The 14,100-nt window shown below is 41.7% G+C and overlaps 1 protein-coding gene across 2 annotated transcripts; it reads right to left on the bottom strand.

Annotated features, from left to right (window-relative positions):
* Positions 1–6,432: 6,432 nt before the first annotated feature.
* LOC112229027 (putative monooxygenase p33MONOX) lies at positions 6,433–13,867 on the bottom strand. 2 transcript variants are annotated; one of them, XM_024394903.2, is made up of 9 exons: positions 13,695–13,867; positions 12,924–13,053; positions 12,318–12,424; positions 11,932–12,122; positions 11,517–11,637; positions 11,169–11,296; positions 10,765–10,889; positions 10,399–10,580; positions 6,433–7,878 (listed from the first exon to the last, which is right to left on the bottom strand). In XM_024394903.2, the coding sequence occupies exons 3-9, from the start codon at positions 12,340–12,342 to the stop codon at positions 7,664–7,666; spliced, it is 987 nt and encodes a 328-aa protein (XP_024250671.1). In that variant the 5' UTR covers positions 12,343–12,424; positions 12,924–13,053; positions 13,695–13,867; the 3' UTR covers positions 6,433–7,663. The 2 variants fall into 2 exon arrangements, with proteins under 2 accessions (XP_024250671.1, XP_024250672.1); XM_024394904.2 differs by lacking the exon at positions 12,924–13,053.
* Positions 13,868–14,100: the final 233 nt, after the last annotated feature.

Genomic DNA, 14,100 nt, shown 5'->3' with positions numbered 1-14,100 from the left:
GCACGCTTAACGTTCTCTTGTTTTGCTGGCTAAACTGACCACTCACACCTCACCATGCTACGGTCGAAAGAGACTCTCAAAGCTACTCTTGCAGCATTACTCAGGCTAACGCTATGCTAGCTACCGCTTGGTTATTATTCCATTGGGTGAACACTAGCTAGCTAGCACAATAGCCTCATGGCTAAGCGTTGACTAGCACCCACACAACCGGGTTAGCAACACTTTTCTCCCAGAGTTATAGTGGGCCCCTGTACCCCTTGGGAAATAAACATACTCAGACAGCTCTCTAACGAGCCCGGTGAGGTTTTTACCAGGTAACGGCTCATGCTAGCTTAAGCTATGCTGCCAGCCGTCACAGCAAATGCTAGCTAACTATCGTCTAGCTATTGCCAATTTGGTTCTCAGTATTTAGTTTGCCATGCTTTGTGCTTACTAACATCTGTACTCCTAGAACCCTTTCCCTTTGTGCAGCGACCCATTTTTCAGGCATTTCTCTCAAAGAAGACGAAGGGAGCCCAATCTACCCTCCGTGCCACTGCTCTCTCTCTTGCTCTCGCTCTCGCTGCTCTCTCTCCCGCATCAAGCACTGTCTCCAAACGCCAGTGTTCCAACTCTGCCCCCTTTCAATACAATGAAAGGGGCAACTTTATTGCCACCAGAGGGTGCTCCGGCTCTTACTGGTGAGGGAGAGTCAACCAACTTGTGAGCTTCTCGCCACAAGAGCGGGGAACTGGCACACATGCGCAGTCCAGCCTTGAGTCTTATCTACAGTTACTAAGGGGTGCAGACGAGTTCGCACTAAGACCAACCATTTCTCAACAGAATTTTGGAATCAGTAACAACTGGTGACTAGGCATGCATACTAGAGCAGGAAATATACTCTCTATTCAGTGACCATTTTAGTAAGTAAATAAAATAAAAAAGTGGGATACATGCCAGCAAAGCCACTACACAACACTAAACAATACATTAATTGCACTATAACGGTGACAAACGGCCTATATAAAACTGTCCCAACATCTTACCACTACACCTGGCTATCAGCGGAGCCTTGTCTGGCAGCGAAACAGTTCATTCAGCCTCATCTAATGCCTTGTAAAAAACATAGCTGATATGGCTGACTTGCTTAAACAAATGTGGTTTCTAATGACAATTGAGATGTACAAACAATGGCATAAGGGGAAGACAAGCGGATAAGAAGATATACAGTTCTGAAATATACAGTACAGCAACAGAATTCCGAGCACGGCCGTTCTTACAGAGTTCTCCCTGTATACCAAGTCAGAACTGTAGGATAAATAAAGGGGCTTATAGGCATACAATGAAAGCTCTTACAATATTCAATGATTACATTTCTCTAGGTTATGTGCTGACTGTACACCACCAAGTCAGAGGGGTAAATAGACCAAATTATTAAGGTGAGGCACATGGGCTACTAAGAGCTTGCTACACAACATACACTAGTATTACTTTCTTAGCCACAGTATACACATCTCCCTGGCATATTACATCATTTATGCAGCAGCATACAATACATTTTTGGACTCACCTTGTTGTGCTGTACTCACTTGAACAGGAAGGTGGCGCGGCTGTCTTTTGTGGGAATATTTTGTTATCAAAGTCTGCCATTCTCTGGATTTACAGTGCTTCGGGAACAACTGGGAACTCTGGAGGAAAAAAACAAGGTCAAGTCATCATGACGTCATTGATCTTCAGGTCGTAGCGCTAGAAAGAGGCTGGATTTACACTTCTGAGTTGAATTACCATTCAAAATATATTTTCCCGTTGTCTTGAACTCACTGAAGTCAAGTTTTACACAGTTCCGAGTTAACAGTTGTTTTTAGTGCGGCACAAATGCTTCATTGACAGCATGGCCAATGTTGAATGTTTATCATTTTAAACTTGGAAAGAGCCCCTTAATCCCAAATTTGGGACCACACAGCCACTCCACTGAATATTGCTTTGCAATGCTTGCAGTTAACTTTAGCCACTGTCAGTGATTCCTTCCAAAACACGCATTGTTGAATTTGCGATTTCCAACTTGTTGTGTAATGTTCAATGGCCGATGAGCAGCGATACGTTTTATCTATAATTTCTCTTCATTATTTCTCTTCATATGACAAGGGTTAAAAAGGATTTGCCAGTAGATTGTCGACTTGATTCATGAAGATGACTGCTAGCTAAGATTTTGAATGTATGATGTTGAATTGATCAGTCCAATCAAAGCTACTGTACATATAACGTGATTTGATGTCATTTTATCTATCGCCAATGACCTTGAGCCTTCTTGGATGGGCACTCCTAATGTAACTCTGTGGCAGCACCCAAGGGACTAGAATGTTTTAGCTCTCCCATTAGACTTGGCGGTGACGTAGTGTCCCCATGAGTGACAGAACACTGAGCCAATCACGGAGCAATGCTAAGTATTTTCTGCTGGCTTGCCCCACCACCATAGAAAGTACTGAGCTAGGCTGAAACACCTGCATTTTGGAGCTGCCTTACTTACTGTCATTCACCACTCCATCTACAGTACAGAGAGAGAGGGAGAGAGGGAGAAAGAGAGCCCATGTAGTGATATACAGTATGACATAATCAAAACATAGAGTGACACACGCCCAGCCCTATAGTGAAATGCTCATTTGAGATCGCAAACATCTTAAAGGAAAAATTCACCCATTTTGATGTTATATCGTGTTTGTGTATGTTTTCATGTGTATCTGAGCTATTCGTCGTTTCATCAGGCAGAAATGTTTGCATCATCTGTTCATTAAAGGTATAGTTTGGGATTTTGGCAATGATGCCCTTTATCTACTTCCTGAGAGTAAGATCAACTCGTGGATACCATTTTTATGTACGTATATGCATCCAGTATAAAGGAAGTTAGAGGTAGTTTCACAAACCAATGCTAACTAGCTTAGCACTAAGACTGGGGGCTCTGTTTTAACAAAACTAATGCAATGGTACATCTTAGCACTCGTGGTAGAGTTATAGGCTTGGGGGTTGTGTCAGAAATATTTTTGCGATTTTCACAACCGGAATTATGGGCGCAGTAGCTTTCGGTGTTGCGAAAGGGCTGGATAAGAGCATCTGCTAAATGACTAAAATGTCATGTAAATGTTACAAACAAATGGTGGGTGTGTCGAGGCGTGTCCCCTCACTGGCCAATTAGAACGTGCTAAATATGCATTTGCTAAAAATAGTTGGGTTCTAGCTTGAAATATACTTATTCATGTTACCATACTAGAACTTATTGATTACTTTAGATATATAAGGAATGTATATGTTGGGGTCAATGGAGGGTGGATAAGAACTAGGCGTATGGAAAGTAACTGAGTGAGACAAGGGAGAGTGCAGAAAGATTACATTCTGTTAAAACATGTTATTGTTAAATCTGGTTCTAATACAAGGTATCAGGTCCCATGACCAAATTATTAGGTACCTATACCGTAATTACTTTCCGGGAAGTGATATTTTTTTAATAAAAAAGGTCAATTGCCGTGGGTGAGGAAATCTAAACACTCTGGACATCGTCGGGAGAGTTGTCGGAATAATAACTATTGAAATGGCGATCGGCGGCCCCGATTCTCCCTTTATAGGGGGACTAGAGGAAGAAAAGTTTAACAAAGCCATAGAGGCGCTGAAAGAGGTTCACAAGCATTCTACCAATTCGGCTTGAATATGGGAAAAATGTAGCTGGCCTCTGTGCGGACGATTGTGGCGAGAGGATTTCGGCGAGAGGACGGTTTCTATGTGGAAGGAGACGTAGGAGGCCACGTCTCACACAACTTCTTTGTCGATACCGGCGCTGAAATATCATCGATTCCTTATGATGAGAAATTGGCAAAATTTGCGACAGGAAAAAGTATTACACTTAGCGGGGTAACAGGGGCAGAATCGAAAGCCATACAACTACTAACCGGCTGAAATAATAGCAACAATGGCGCTCACTGTGGCCCTGTCCTCCAACACTTATACCTGAGACCTGAGTCCAAGCCAGCAACCTGTGTACAGCATCCAGTCGAAGCTATCAACTGCATTTTCTCTCAGGAGTGCAACATGAGTCCTGAGACCGTCCATGTGGAGTGAGCAGGGAGAGTTCACATCCAAACTTCTCTCATGCCGCTGGTGCATGGGTCGGAAAATGGACAAGACAGAATGGTGGTGGTGGCTCAGGTGAGCGATTAATTCGATATTGAAATGGGGACATTATGAAGTGCCATCCACTTTGACAGGCTTGAGTTACATGTGTGCCATTGTGAGGATGAACTGTAAAGCTATCTGAAGAAGAAAATTAAGAAACACCAGAAGAATGAGTGCCAGGAAGGAGGGGGGGTGGTCAACCGTGCCCGTAATTGATTTAGGGTTGCCCTAAACTGCTTATTTGAGGTATCAGGTTGATTGTGGGGGTCTGCACACTGGCAAATGCATAGTAATTTAGACAAAAAATACATTAAGATACCTATCTGTCATTAACATGCCACTCGCGACAGTGTAAGTCAGGGACAATCGGTGGCCGTGATGAGAAAAGTTCATGCTGGTAATATACAGTGCCTTCAGAAAGTATTCAGATCCCTTGACTTTTTCCACATTTTGTTACGTTACAGCATTATTACTAAACGGACTGAATTAAAAAAACACAATACCCCATAATGACAGAGCAAAAACAGGTTTTTAGACATTTTTGCTAATGTATTAGAACTAAAAAACAGAAATTATTTACATAAGTATTCAGACCCTTTGCTATGAGATTTTAAATTGAGCTCAGGTGCATCCTGTTTCCATTTATCATCCTTGAGATATTTCTACAACTTGATTGGCGTCCACCTGTGGTATATTCAATTGATTGGACATGATTTGGACAGGCACACATCTGTCTATATAAGGTCCCACAGTTGACAGTGCGTGTCAGAGCAAAAACCAAGGGATGAGGTCGAAGGAATTGTCCATAGAGCTCTGAGATTTTTTCGAGGCACAGCTCTGGCGAGGGTACCAAAAAATGTCTGCAGCATTGAAGGTTCCCAAGAACATCGTGGCCTCCATCATTCATAAATGGAAGAAGTTTGGAACCACCAAGACTTTTCCTAGAGCTGGCCGCCCGGCAAAACTGAGCAGTCAGGGGAGAAGGGCCTTGGTCAGGGAGGTGACCAACAACCCGATGGTCACTCTGACAGAGCTCCAGGGTTCCTCTGTGGAGATGGGATACCCTTCCAGAAGGACAACCATCTCTGCAGCACTCCACCAATCAGGCCTTCGTGGTAGAGTGACCAGACGGAAGTCACTCCTCAGTAAAAGGCACATGACAGCCCACTTAGAGTTTGCCAAAAGGCACCTAAAGTAGTCTCAGACCATGAGAAACAAGATTCTCTGGTCTGATGAAACCAAGATTGAACTCTTTGGCCTGAATGCCAAGCGTCACGTCTGGAGGAAATCTGGCACCATTCCTACGGTGAAGAATGGTGGTGGCAGCATCATGCTCTGGGGATGTTTTTCAGCGGCAGGGGCTGGGAGACCAGTCAGGATCGAGGGAAAGTTGAACGGAGCAAAGTACAGAGGTCCTTGATGAAAACCTGCTCAAGAGCACTCAGGACCTCAGACTGGGGTGAAGCTTCACCTTCCAGCAGAACAACGACCCTAAGCACACATCCAAGACAACGCAGGAGTAGCATCGGGAAAAGTCCCTGAATGTCCTTGAGTGGCCCAGCCAGAGCCTGGACTTGAACCTGATCGAACATCTGTGGAAAGACCTGAAAATATCTGTGCAGCGACGCTCCCCATCCAACCTGACAGAGATTGAGAGGATCAGCAGAGAAGAATGGGAGAAACTCCCCAAATACAGGTGTGCCAAGCTGGTAGCGTCATACCCAAGAAGACTCAAGGCTGTAATCGCTGCCAAAGGCACTTCAACAAAGTACTAAGTAAAGGGTCTGAATACTTATGTAAATGTGATATTTCAGTTTTTTATTTGTAATAAATGTGCCAAAAATGTTTTACCTGTTTTTGCTTTGTCATTGTGGGTATCCACTGAATCCACTGTAGGCTTAGGCGTCCACCATAATTAATTAATGTATTCATTCGAAAAGGTATGACGCCCAAAATGAAGTGCTGGCCTTCAGTTTGCAGAATAGGCTATGGTAAGACTGGGAATTAATGGAAATGTGGGTGAGGGAGAGTCCTTAATGTATTTTTGTCTTTACTACACTTGGCTTCTCTCCCATATCTCTTGTTGTGGCCCACATAAATGTTGTGCCTCATACCTTTTCTAATTAATACATTTTAATATATTATGGTGGACGCCTAAGCCTACACAATGGATTCGGAAGGTATTCAGACCACACAACTTTTTCCACATTTAGTTACTCTAAAAAATGTTTTTAAAATTAATCGCTCATCAATCTACCCACAATGACAAAGTAAAAACAGGTAAAACATTTTTGGCACATTTATTACAAATAAAAAACTGAAATATCACATATTGGTGAGACTGGTTAAATGAAATCCCAGCGTTGCATTCCATGAGAGTTATCCAGCCAATTCAGAGACTGTGTTACAAAGGAGCTGATGCCATCTACTGGTAATCATTAGTATTCCTGCTGAAGAATTGACGATCACTTCACAGTGTGAAATAGCAGCAGGTTTCTATGGCTGTCAATCAGTGGTAGCTGGTCTTGTCTTATGAAATGTACAAATACTTCAATTTCTAAATCACAATGGAAAACCCATCCTTCTCCACCGGGTTCTTTAACCTGTGCAGTGCTGACCATATTTCCACTGTTTCCACTGTCCACTGTTTCTGGATGGTTGATGGAACCAGATTTTGTTGATTGTTAGAATGATTTTTTATTCAGATATTTACAACAAAGTCCACAGAAGACATACATACATATGGACAGCCATGTATATGGATGATTTTTCTATTGAAAAAAATAAATAGAAAAACACCTGAACAGGGTTAGTCAAATCATTACATATTTCACTGGTAAATATGTAACATGTCATATTAATATTCTACTGCAGTGTTTTACTAACAGCGTTTTAACTTCAAAAGGGTCACCTTGACAGGAAGAATGCGGATCCACAAAAACCACACTTCATCGAGGGTGAACAATAATCACCACAAAGTTCTTGGGAGACATGACAATGAGAATCATTACATCTTATCGGCATATAAATCTGCAGACAATGAAAAGCTAGTGGTACTTCAGGAGAATGAGATTCACAAGCAAACAGAATGATCAAACCACTACAGAGTGTGGCCGTAACATTTTTTTTTTATCAAACAGTGAGAGTAACTATTTGCACACTGTCATGTATCAGAACGTTTTCACAGTTGGACCATAAATACAAAGTAAAAATACACAGTTCCCTTACAAGACAAAGGATGATGCAAAACAAAATCAACATGGCACAATAACCTTATCACACCAATAGAAACAAAAATAAACAACTTTTAGTGCAAGAGAGGAAAACTTCAAAACCAAATACTATAGTATCAAACACAACAGGATGCTTTTCTTTTTGGAAATTGTGAAGATTCTCAGATTCAGTCACATACATTAAAGGGACCTCATTTCAGATCAGGAAAGTCAGGAAAGGAAAGAGGGTAGACCAGCTACGACAACTTGACCGAGTAGAACATTAGGGAGTAGTGACGACATGGTACCTCTCAGAAGCCTGAGGGAGTGAGGATGTTCATGTCTCGAGGTTTGAGTTTGTGCGGCCGGGCTGACCGTCTACTGCCCTCCATGGTGGGGATCTCCATCTTGGGTGGGGCCTGTTTGTCGACAGCAGGGTCATCAGCCAACCGAGTGGCCTGGGCCTTCATCACCTCCATGGGGGTGGGCTTCTGGGCCCCGCGGTAAGACTGGAGAGCAAAACCCCCTGGAGAGAAAAACACAGGACTTATCTTAGGTAGGAGCAATAAGTGCAGGTCGCCTCCAAAAATTATTGACACCCTTGATAAAGGTAAGCGAAAGACTTATTAAAATAAATAATAAAATACTGAGCTGTTGTAAGCTCAGAAAACTTTGGGAAATTATATTATTTCATACTAATACAATTGCTAAGAGAAAGAGATTTTGTTTAAAAAGTAATACTTTATCTAAAAATCAACAGATCTCAAAATTATTGCCACCCCTAAAGAATCGTGTCGATTAAATCAATCAAAATGAAATCTGCATTAACGTTCAACTTTTTAAAATTAATCTCAGAGAAAATGTATTGTGACATTCTATGGCTTCCTGTTTCACTGGGGTATAAAAATAAGGTAAAATGCATGTAAAATCGATTTGTCATCCATTGCCATTGGAAAAGGCAAAGAACTCACAAACAAAAAGAGACAAATGGTTGTTGACCTTCATAAAATCAGGCAATGGGTAAAAAATAAATAATAATAATAATGGTGATGGTGACACTGTGATTTATTTTGAATTCGAGGCACACTTAACCAGCATGGCTACCACAGCATTCTGCAGCAATACGCCATCCCATCTGGTTTGCACTTAGTGGGACTATCATTTGTTTTTCAACAGGACAATGACCCAAAACACCTCCAGTCTGTGTAAGGGATATTTGACCAAGAAGGAGAGTGATGGAGTGCTACATCTGATGACCTGGCCTCCACAATCACCCAACCTCAACCAAATTGAGATGGTTTGGGATGAGCTGGACCGCAGAGTGAAGGAAAAGCAGCCAACAAGTGCTCAGCATATGTGGGAACTCCTTCAAGACTGTTGGAAAAGCATTCCAGTTGAAGCTGGTTGAGAGAATGCCAAGCGTGTGCAAAGCTGTCATCAAGGCAAAGAGTGGTTACTTTGAAGAATATAAAATAAATTGTATTTGTTTAACACTTTTTGGGTTACAACATGATTCCATATGTGTTATTTCATAGTTTTGATGTGTTCACTATTTATTCTACAATGTAGAAAATAGTAAAAATAAAGCAAAACCCTTGAATGAGTAGCTGTGCCCAAACTTTTGACTGGTACTGTACATATTTCCTCAATTACGTTGACTAACCTGTGCCCCCGCACATTGACTCAGTACCGGTACCCCCCGTAAATAGCCTCGCTACTGTTATTTTATTATTCTTTAAAAAAAAATGTATTTAGAGCTTTTTTTGTATTATTTATTTGTTACTTCAGTTTATTTTAGTAAATACTTTCTAAACACTTATTTTTCTTAAAATGGCATTGTTGGTTAAAATGATGGGCTTGTAAGAATTTCAATGTAAGGTATACCTGTTGTATTCAGCGCATGTGACAAATTCAATTTGATTTTATTGGAACCAGGAGCTACGGTCAGATGAGACGAAAATAGAGATCTATGGCCACACACACCAGCGGTGGTTTCGGCATTGAAAGAACAATGCATGTGCAGAAAAGGACCGCAGGTAAAATATGTAGGTGGATCATTTATGTTACAGGCCTGTTTTGCATCCACTGTTCCTGGGGCACTTGCTAAGGTCAACAGCATCACGAACCAGTAAACAGGACTAGCCAAAAACCTGGTTGCCTCTCCCAGGGGGCTGAAACTTGGCAGCAAGTATATCTTCCAGCAAGTCAATGATTCTAAATGGTTAATTGACCACAAAATCAACAATTTGCAATGGCCATCTTAGTTTCCGGACTTAAACCCCATTGAAAACCTGTGGTTTGAATTGAAGAGGGCAGTCCATAAGCGCAGACGAAAGATATCAAGGATGTGAGCTCTAATCTCATAAAACATTTTAGAAAAAGGCCCAGTGTCATTGTCCTTGCCAGGGGAGGTTGCAAAACAGGGGTGCCAATAATTTTGAAACCTATCATTTTGAGTTTTTTAGTTTTTTTTATACTATTTAATCAAAATCTATCTAAACAATTGCATTAGTATAAAATAATACAGTTGTCCATGTTTTTGGAGCATGCAATATAGCTCAGTATTTGTATTATTTATTTTATAGTCGTTTTTTCTCATCTTGATCAAGGATGCCAACAACTTTGGAAGTGACTGTATATGATCAAAACTTTTCGTTGACTCTGTAAACACCTGATAAATTGATCATTTGTTAAAAGCGTCAAGGCAACACAGGATATCTGGTAAAACAAAGAAAATAAAGTGTACTGATGTAGTACACAACCATGTAAAAACAATCGTATTCATGTGTAATTCACATCAAAGAACATTAAGCCAACCTATAAACTGGATTACAGCTAAACAGGGTTTCTAAAACTATGATTCGGGATCCAAAGTGGGCCCTGGGCATGTGAGAGATGGATCGCAAATTCGGAGAATACATCTATAATCACACACTATTTCTTCTTAATTTTGAGTTGTTGGAGGACGATTTGGGTCGCAGGAAAAGTTGAACACCATTACCAAACGAAAGCATGTTAAGTATCACCCTCCCCAAATCCCATTTACCTGTGTTTGTGTGGTCCGCACCGGTGTCGGTAGTGGATTTCTGGACCACCAGACGTGGTCCAAAGACACCCCAGCGTTCGACTGCTCCTCCCCCCTCATCAGCACCCATGTCCACACTCATATTAGAGCTGGTACTGAGGTCTGAGCTAGTGACAGTTGTGCTCTGGCTGGTGAACCAGCCCCTGCCAGGAACACAGAGAAATGCCAGACGGTCAACCACTTTACAGTGGCCACTGAACAGGCATTATACTCATGCTCATATACGTAGGTAGATAAGGTGGGCAAGGGCACGTGTATTTGGTGTTCAGGGTCAAAGTACAGCATGTTTCCATAAACAGCTGGTAATGAGGACATGGTTGCACTTACCTGCGTTTCTGTTTGGGTGAGCTCTGAGGAGTGCTATTTGGGGTGGACTGAGCAGATGATGTTTGCTTGTCCTCGTGTCCTCCCTTATGTCCTGCTCCCATGTCCATACTTTGAATATTCATTTTCTACAGGCAATACAACAAAAGGGAAAAAAGTATATAGTATGATGAATATTATTAACAGTTAAATCTCAATAATCACTCCTCTTTGACATACTGTAGATTGCTAATTGAGATTTGGAGCATTCATTGATTACACTGTTGATGCTTTACCAAACCAATCATCAAAAATAATACAATTTATAAAATATTATTCATAAAATATTAGTAATATTTTCCTGTTAATAATTATCAGACTCCAGATAATAAAGTAGGGCCATAGTAAGCGATAAAATAAAGACTCACATGGAATGACTCTGGCATGCGATGGTGGTGGCGGGTCTCCTCAGAAGTGAGGCCCTTGTGGGGGGTGTAGACAGTGTCTCTCAGCCCAGCCTGCTGCTCAAACCTGTACATGCTGTCCTGGGTTTGCTCTGGAAAAACACAGAGGACATAATATATATTAATAATGTAGGAAATAGTAAAAATAAGAAAAACCCTGGAGCGGGTAGGTGTCTCCAAACTTTTGACTAGTACTCTATATACCACCCCCACCCCACCCTAATCAGTGTTCCATTAATGAGCAACAGGATTGGAGGAGCTCACGTTGAGAATACAGTAATCCTCATTCATTATCACAGTGAAGAGTCTTACTGGTCATCAGAGAGTTCATAATGATGGAGGAGGCTTTGGCTTTCACCACTACTGGCATATGTGGCCTGAGACCAGCGTCAAACGTGGCAGCATGGGTCAGGGCATTTCCAGATTCATCCTCCTTTAAAACAAGAGATTTAAAAAAAAAAACATGGATCACACAGGCAGCTAGATGAACATTTGTATGAATAGAAACACCTGGGATCATATCCATAAAGTGTGTTGGAGTATGAGGGCTGATCTAGAATCAGTTTAGTCTTTTAGATCATTATGAATAACATCACATGGACAGGGGGGGACGTGAATCAAGATCAACACTTCTACTCTGAGACGCTTTATGAATATGGACGAACACGGATCACTATCTTAACTACGTGAGGCTATAAATCAGTGGAGCATTGTGTGTGATATCTACCTCAGCCAGAAGACTGAACCTCCTGTCTGGTACCACGGGCCTCCTCCCCCATAGGTTGTTGATGTTGATGTCAGAGGGAGGGGGCGACATGGGCGCCTCCATGTTGTCATCATAGCTCATGGCACGGCGGGTCATGCCAACGGGCAGGGACATGCCTCCCAGGAGCCCCTCTGGGGTCCCAGACTCCAGGGCTGAGGAGGGAATGTTCAAGCTTTAAAACACTGTCTAAAATAACTTCAAATGTGCTCAAAATACATAACATGATGATCAGTGTATCTTGCCACTCTATAGGCGTTGGAAGCATATGTTTGCATACAGTATACCATCACCATTTTAAACAAGTACACAACACTGCAATGCCCACTCTTACTGCCCCCCATCCTTACCTGGTATATCTCCTGACCTGGACATTGTTGCAGAAGGCTGTCTCTGTTATGGCTCACAATGGGTTATTGTTCAGATTAATCCAACCTGACAAAAGATTGGACTGGACCTTTAAGGGACAAGGAGACTATTTTGAATACCAGTACCTAATTTCACCAACACAGAACAACCTATTTTGTGATCATTTTAGGCTATTCATAATGAAATGTACATGCTCACCTCAGAGAAATAATGTCATAATCAAAATGATGTATGTAATATGAACATGCACTACTTAGAAGTGAGTGATCCAGATAACCATGGGGGAAAAGGACGAAACACCCAGTTGCATGCTTGAGTAGGTGGCCAAAGACGGTAAGCAACCGTAATTAAAACAAGGGCAACAGCTTGTTTATTGACAACATTGCGCTGCTCAGGTGAGTCAATGTTTCACTGCTTGGCAGCTGATATGGTGTTGTGCTCTGTTCTGGTGTTCTATTCTCCTGGGTGCTATTTGAGAAAGCAATCTGGAGTCATCTGTGTCAGGGAGGCCAAAGTCTTTACTGACAAATACAACCTGAAATGTAGGTTAGGTTAGATAACAGAGGCAAAGGCTTGCCCATGCTTACCGTGTGTGTAGTGCTGAATATAGGTAATGACCCCTACAATAGGCTGGGTTTATTATCTGGCTCACTCTCGGACAGTAAGGCCTGCTGACAAAGCATTGTGGGAGATGCAAAGGAGCACAGCCCTGTGAAGCTGAAAAGGAACCAAAATACAGCAATCAGCAGAAGACATGACAGACAGGCGGTCTTTGGCTGGGGCACTCTCTGGCTATGCTCAGAAAAACAAGAGCTCTAGAGTAGATAATAGCTGACACTACCCATTATCATCGTCATCAAACTGTGTGTGGGAACTCGTACTTAATACAATGGCTACCTATATAAACACTAATGTCCCTGCATATGGCACACGTTCATTGGGATCATCTGTATCCATTTCTAATTATCAATGCAAGTTAACAACAACTGTCATCGATTTCCGTAATTAAAATGGAACAAATAAAATACAATGCGAGTGTTGCTGCCTGGGATTATCTCACTCTATGCGCAATCCGTTATGCAATGCAATGGCTGTGAATGTTGCGCTGGATCAACCGGTGTAGACCGGTGATGATGGACACTGCGAGTAAAATAGAATAGCGCGCGGCTGTTCTTCCATCACCAAAAGCAGTTTTGTTGGACAAATAAATGATAATGCCTAACATACGATTTCAAATGCATTATGAAGCAGATTGGCAGCCATATCAAGCTACAGCGAGCGATTATGGTGCTGTAACGACAACAATGGTCATTGAATGAAAAACGCAATCTAACATGTACAATTTCGTTTCCATTTACCAGATGTAACGCCTCCCACGTCGCTTACAACAGACACGGTGACGATGAAGACGGTCGTAACCTTACAATGTCAACGGGAAAGGTTTCAGAACAACTGAGAAACATCTCGCCCATGATAATACCCAGCTCCCAATGTGATGAGGAACGTCCGAGCGTTATGAACCTCGGCCACGTGATCATACTGCAAATAAAAGTCCCCCTGACAAAATGTTACATGACTGTTACTGAACGTTTTTCTGATTTAACATTGTAAAAAGTATATAGTTTAAAGTAGCTTAGACATACATTTATTGAAAATACAAACAATACATTATTTAAATAATTTAACCAACAAAGATCGATTTACTGTATATATATATGTATATATTGTTTTTCATTATAGTCCCCAGTAAAACAACAACAACAA

The sequence above is a fragment of the Oncorhynchus tshawytscha genome, linkage group LG30 (genome assembly GCF_018296145.1).
Source record: "Oncorhynchus tshawytscha isolate Ot180627B linkage group LG30, Otsh_v2.0, whole genome shotgun sequence".
NCBI lineage: Eukaryota > Metazoa > Chordata > Actinopteri > Salmoniformes > Salmonidae > Oncorhynchus > Oncorhynchus tshawytscha.
This window is presented reverse-complemented; position numbering and strand designations above follow the sequence as displayed.

Coding starts and splice junctions, on each gene's coding strand:
- LOC112229027 (XM_024394903.2), bottom strand. CDS start 12,342: ATGTCCAGGTCAGGAGATATACCAG. Junction 12,123..12,317: donor CAGGTCAGGAGATATACCAG/GTAAGGATGGGG, acceptor TTCCCTCCTCAG/CCCTGGAGTCTGGGACCCCA. Junction 11,297..11,516: donor TATGAACTCTCTGATGACCA/GTAAGACTCTTC, acceptor GTGTTTTTCCAG/AGCAAACCCAGGACAGCATG.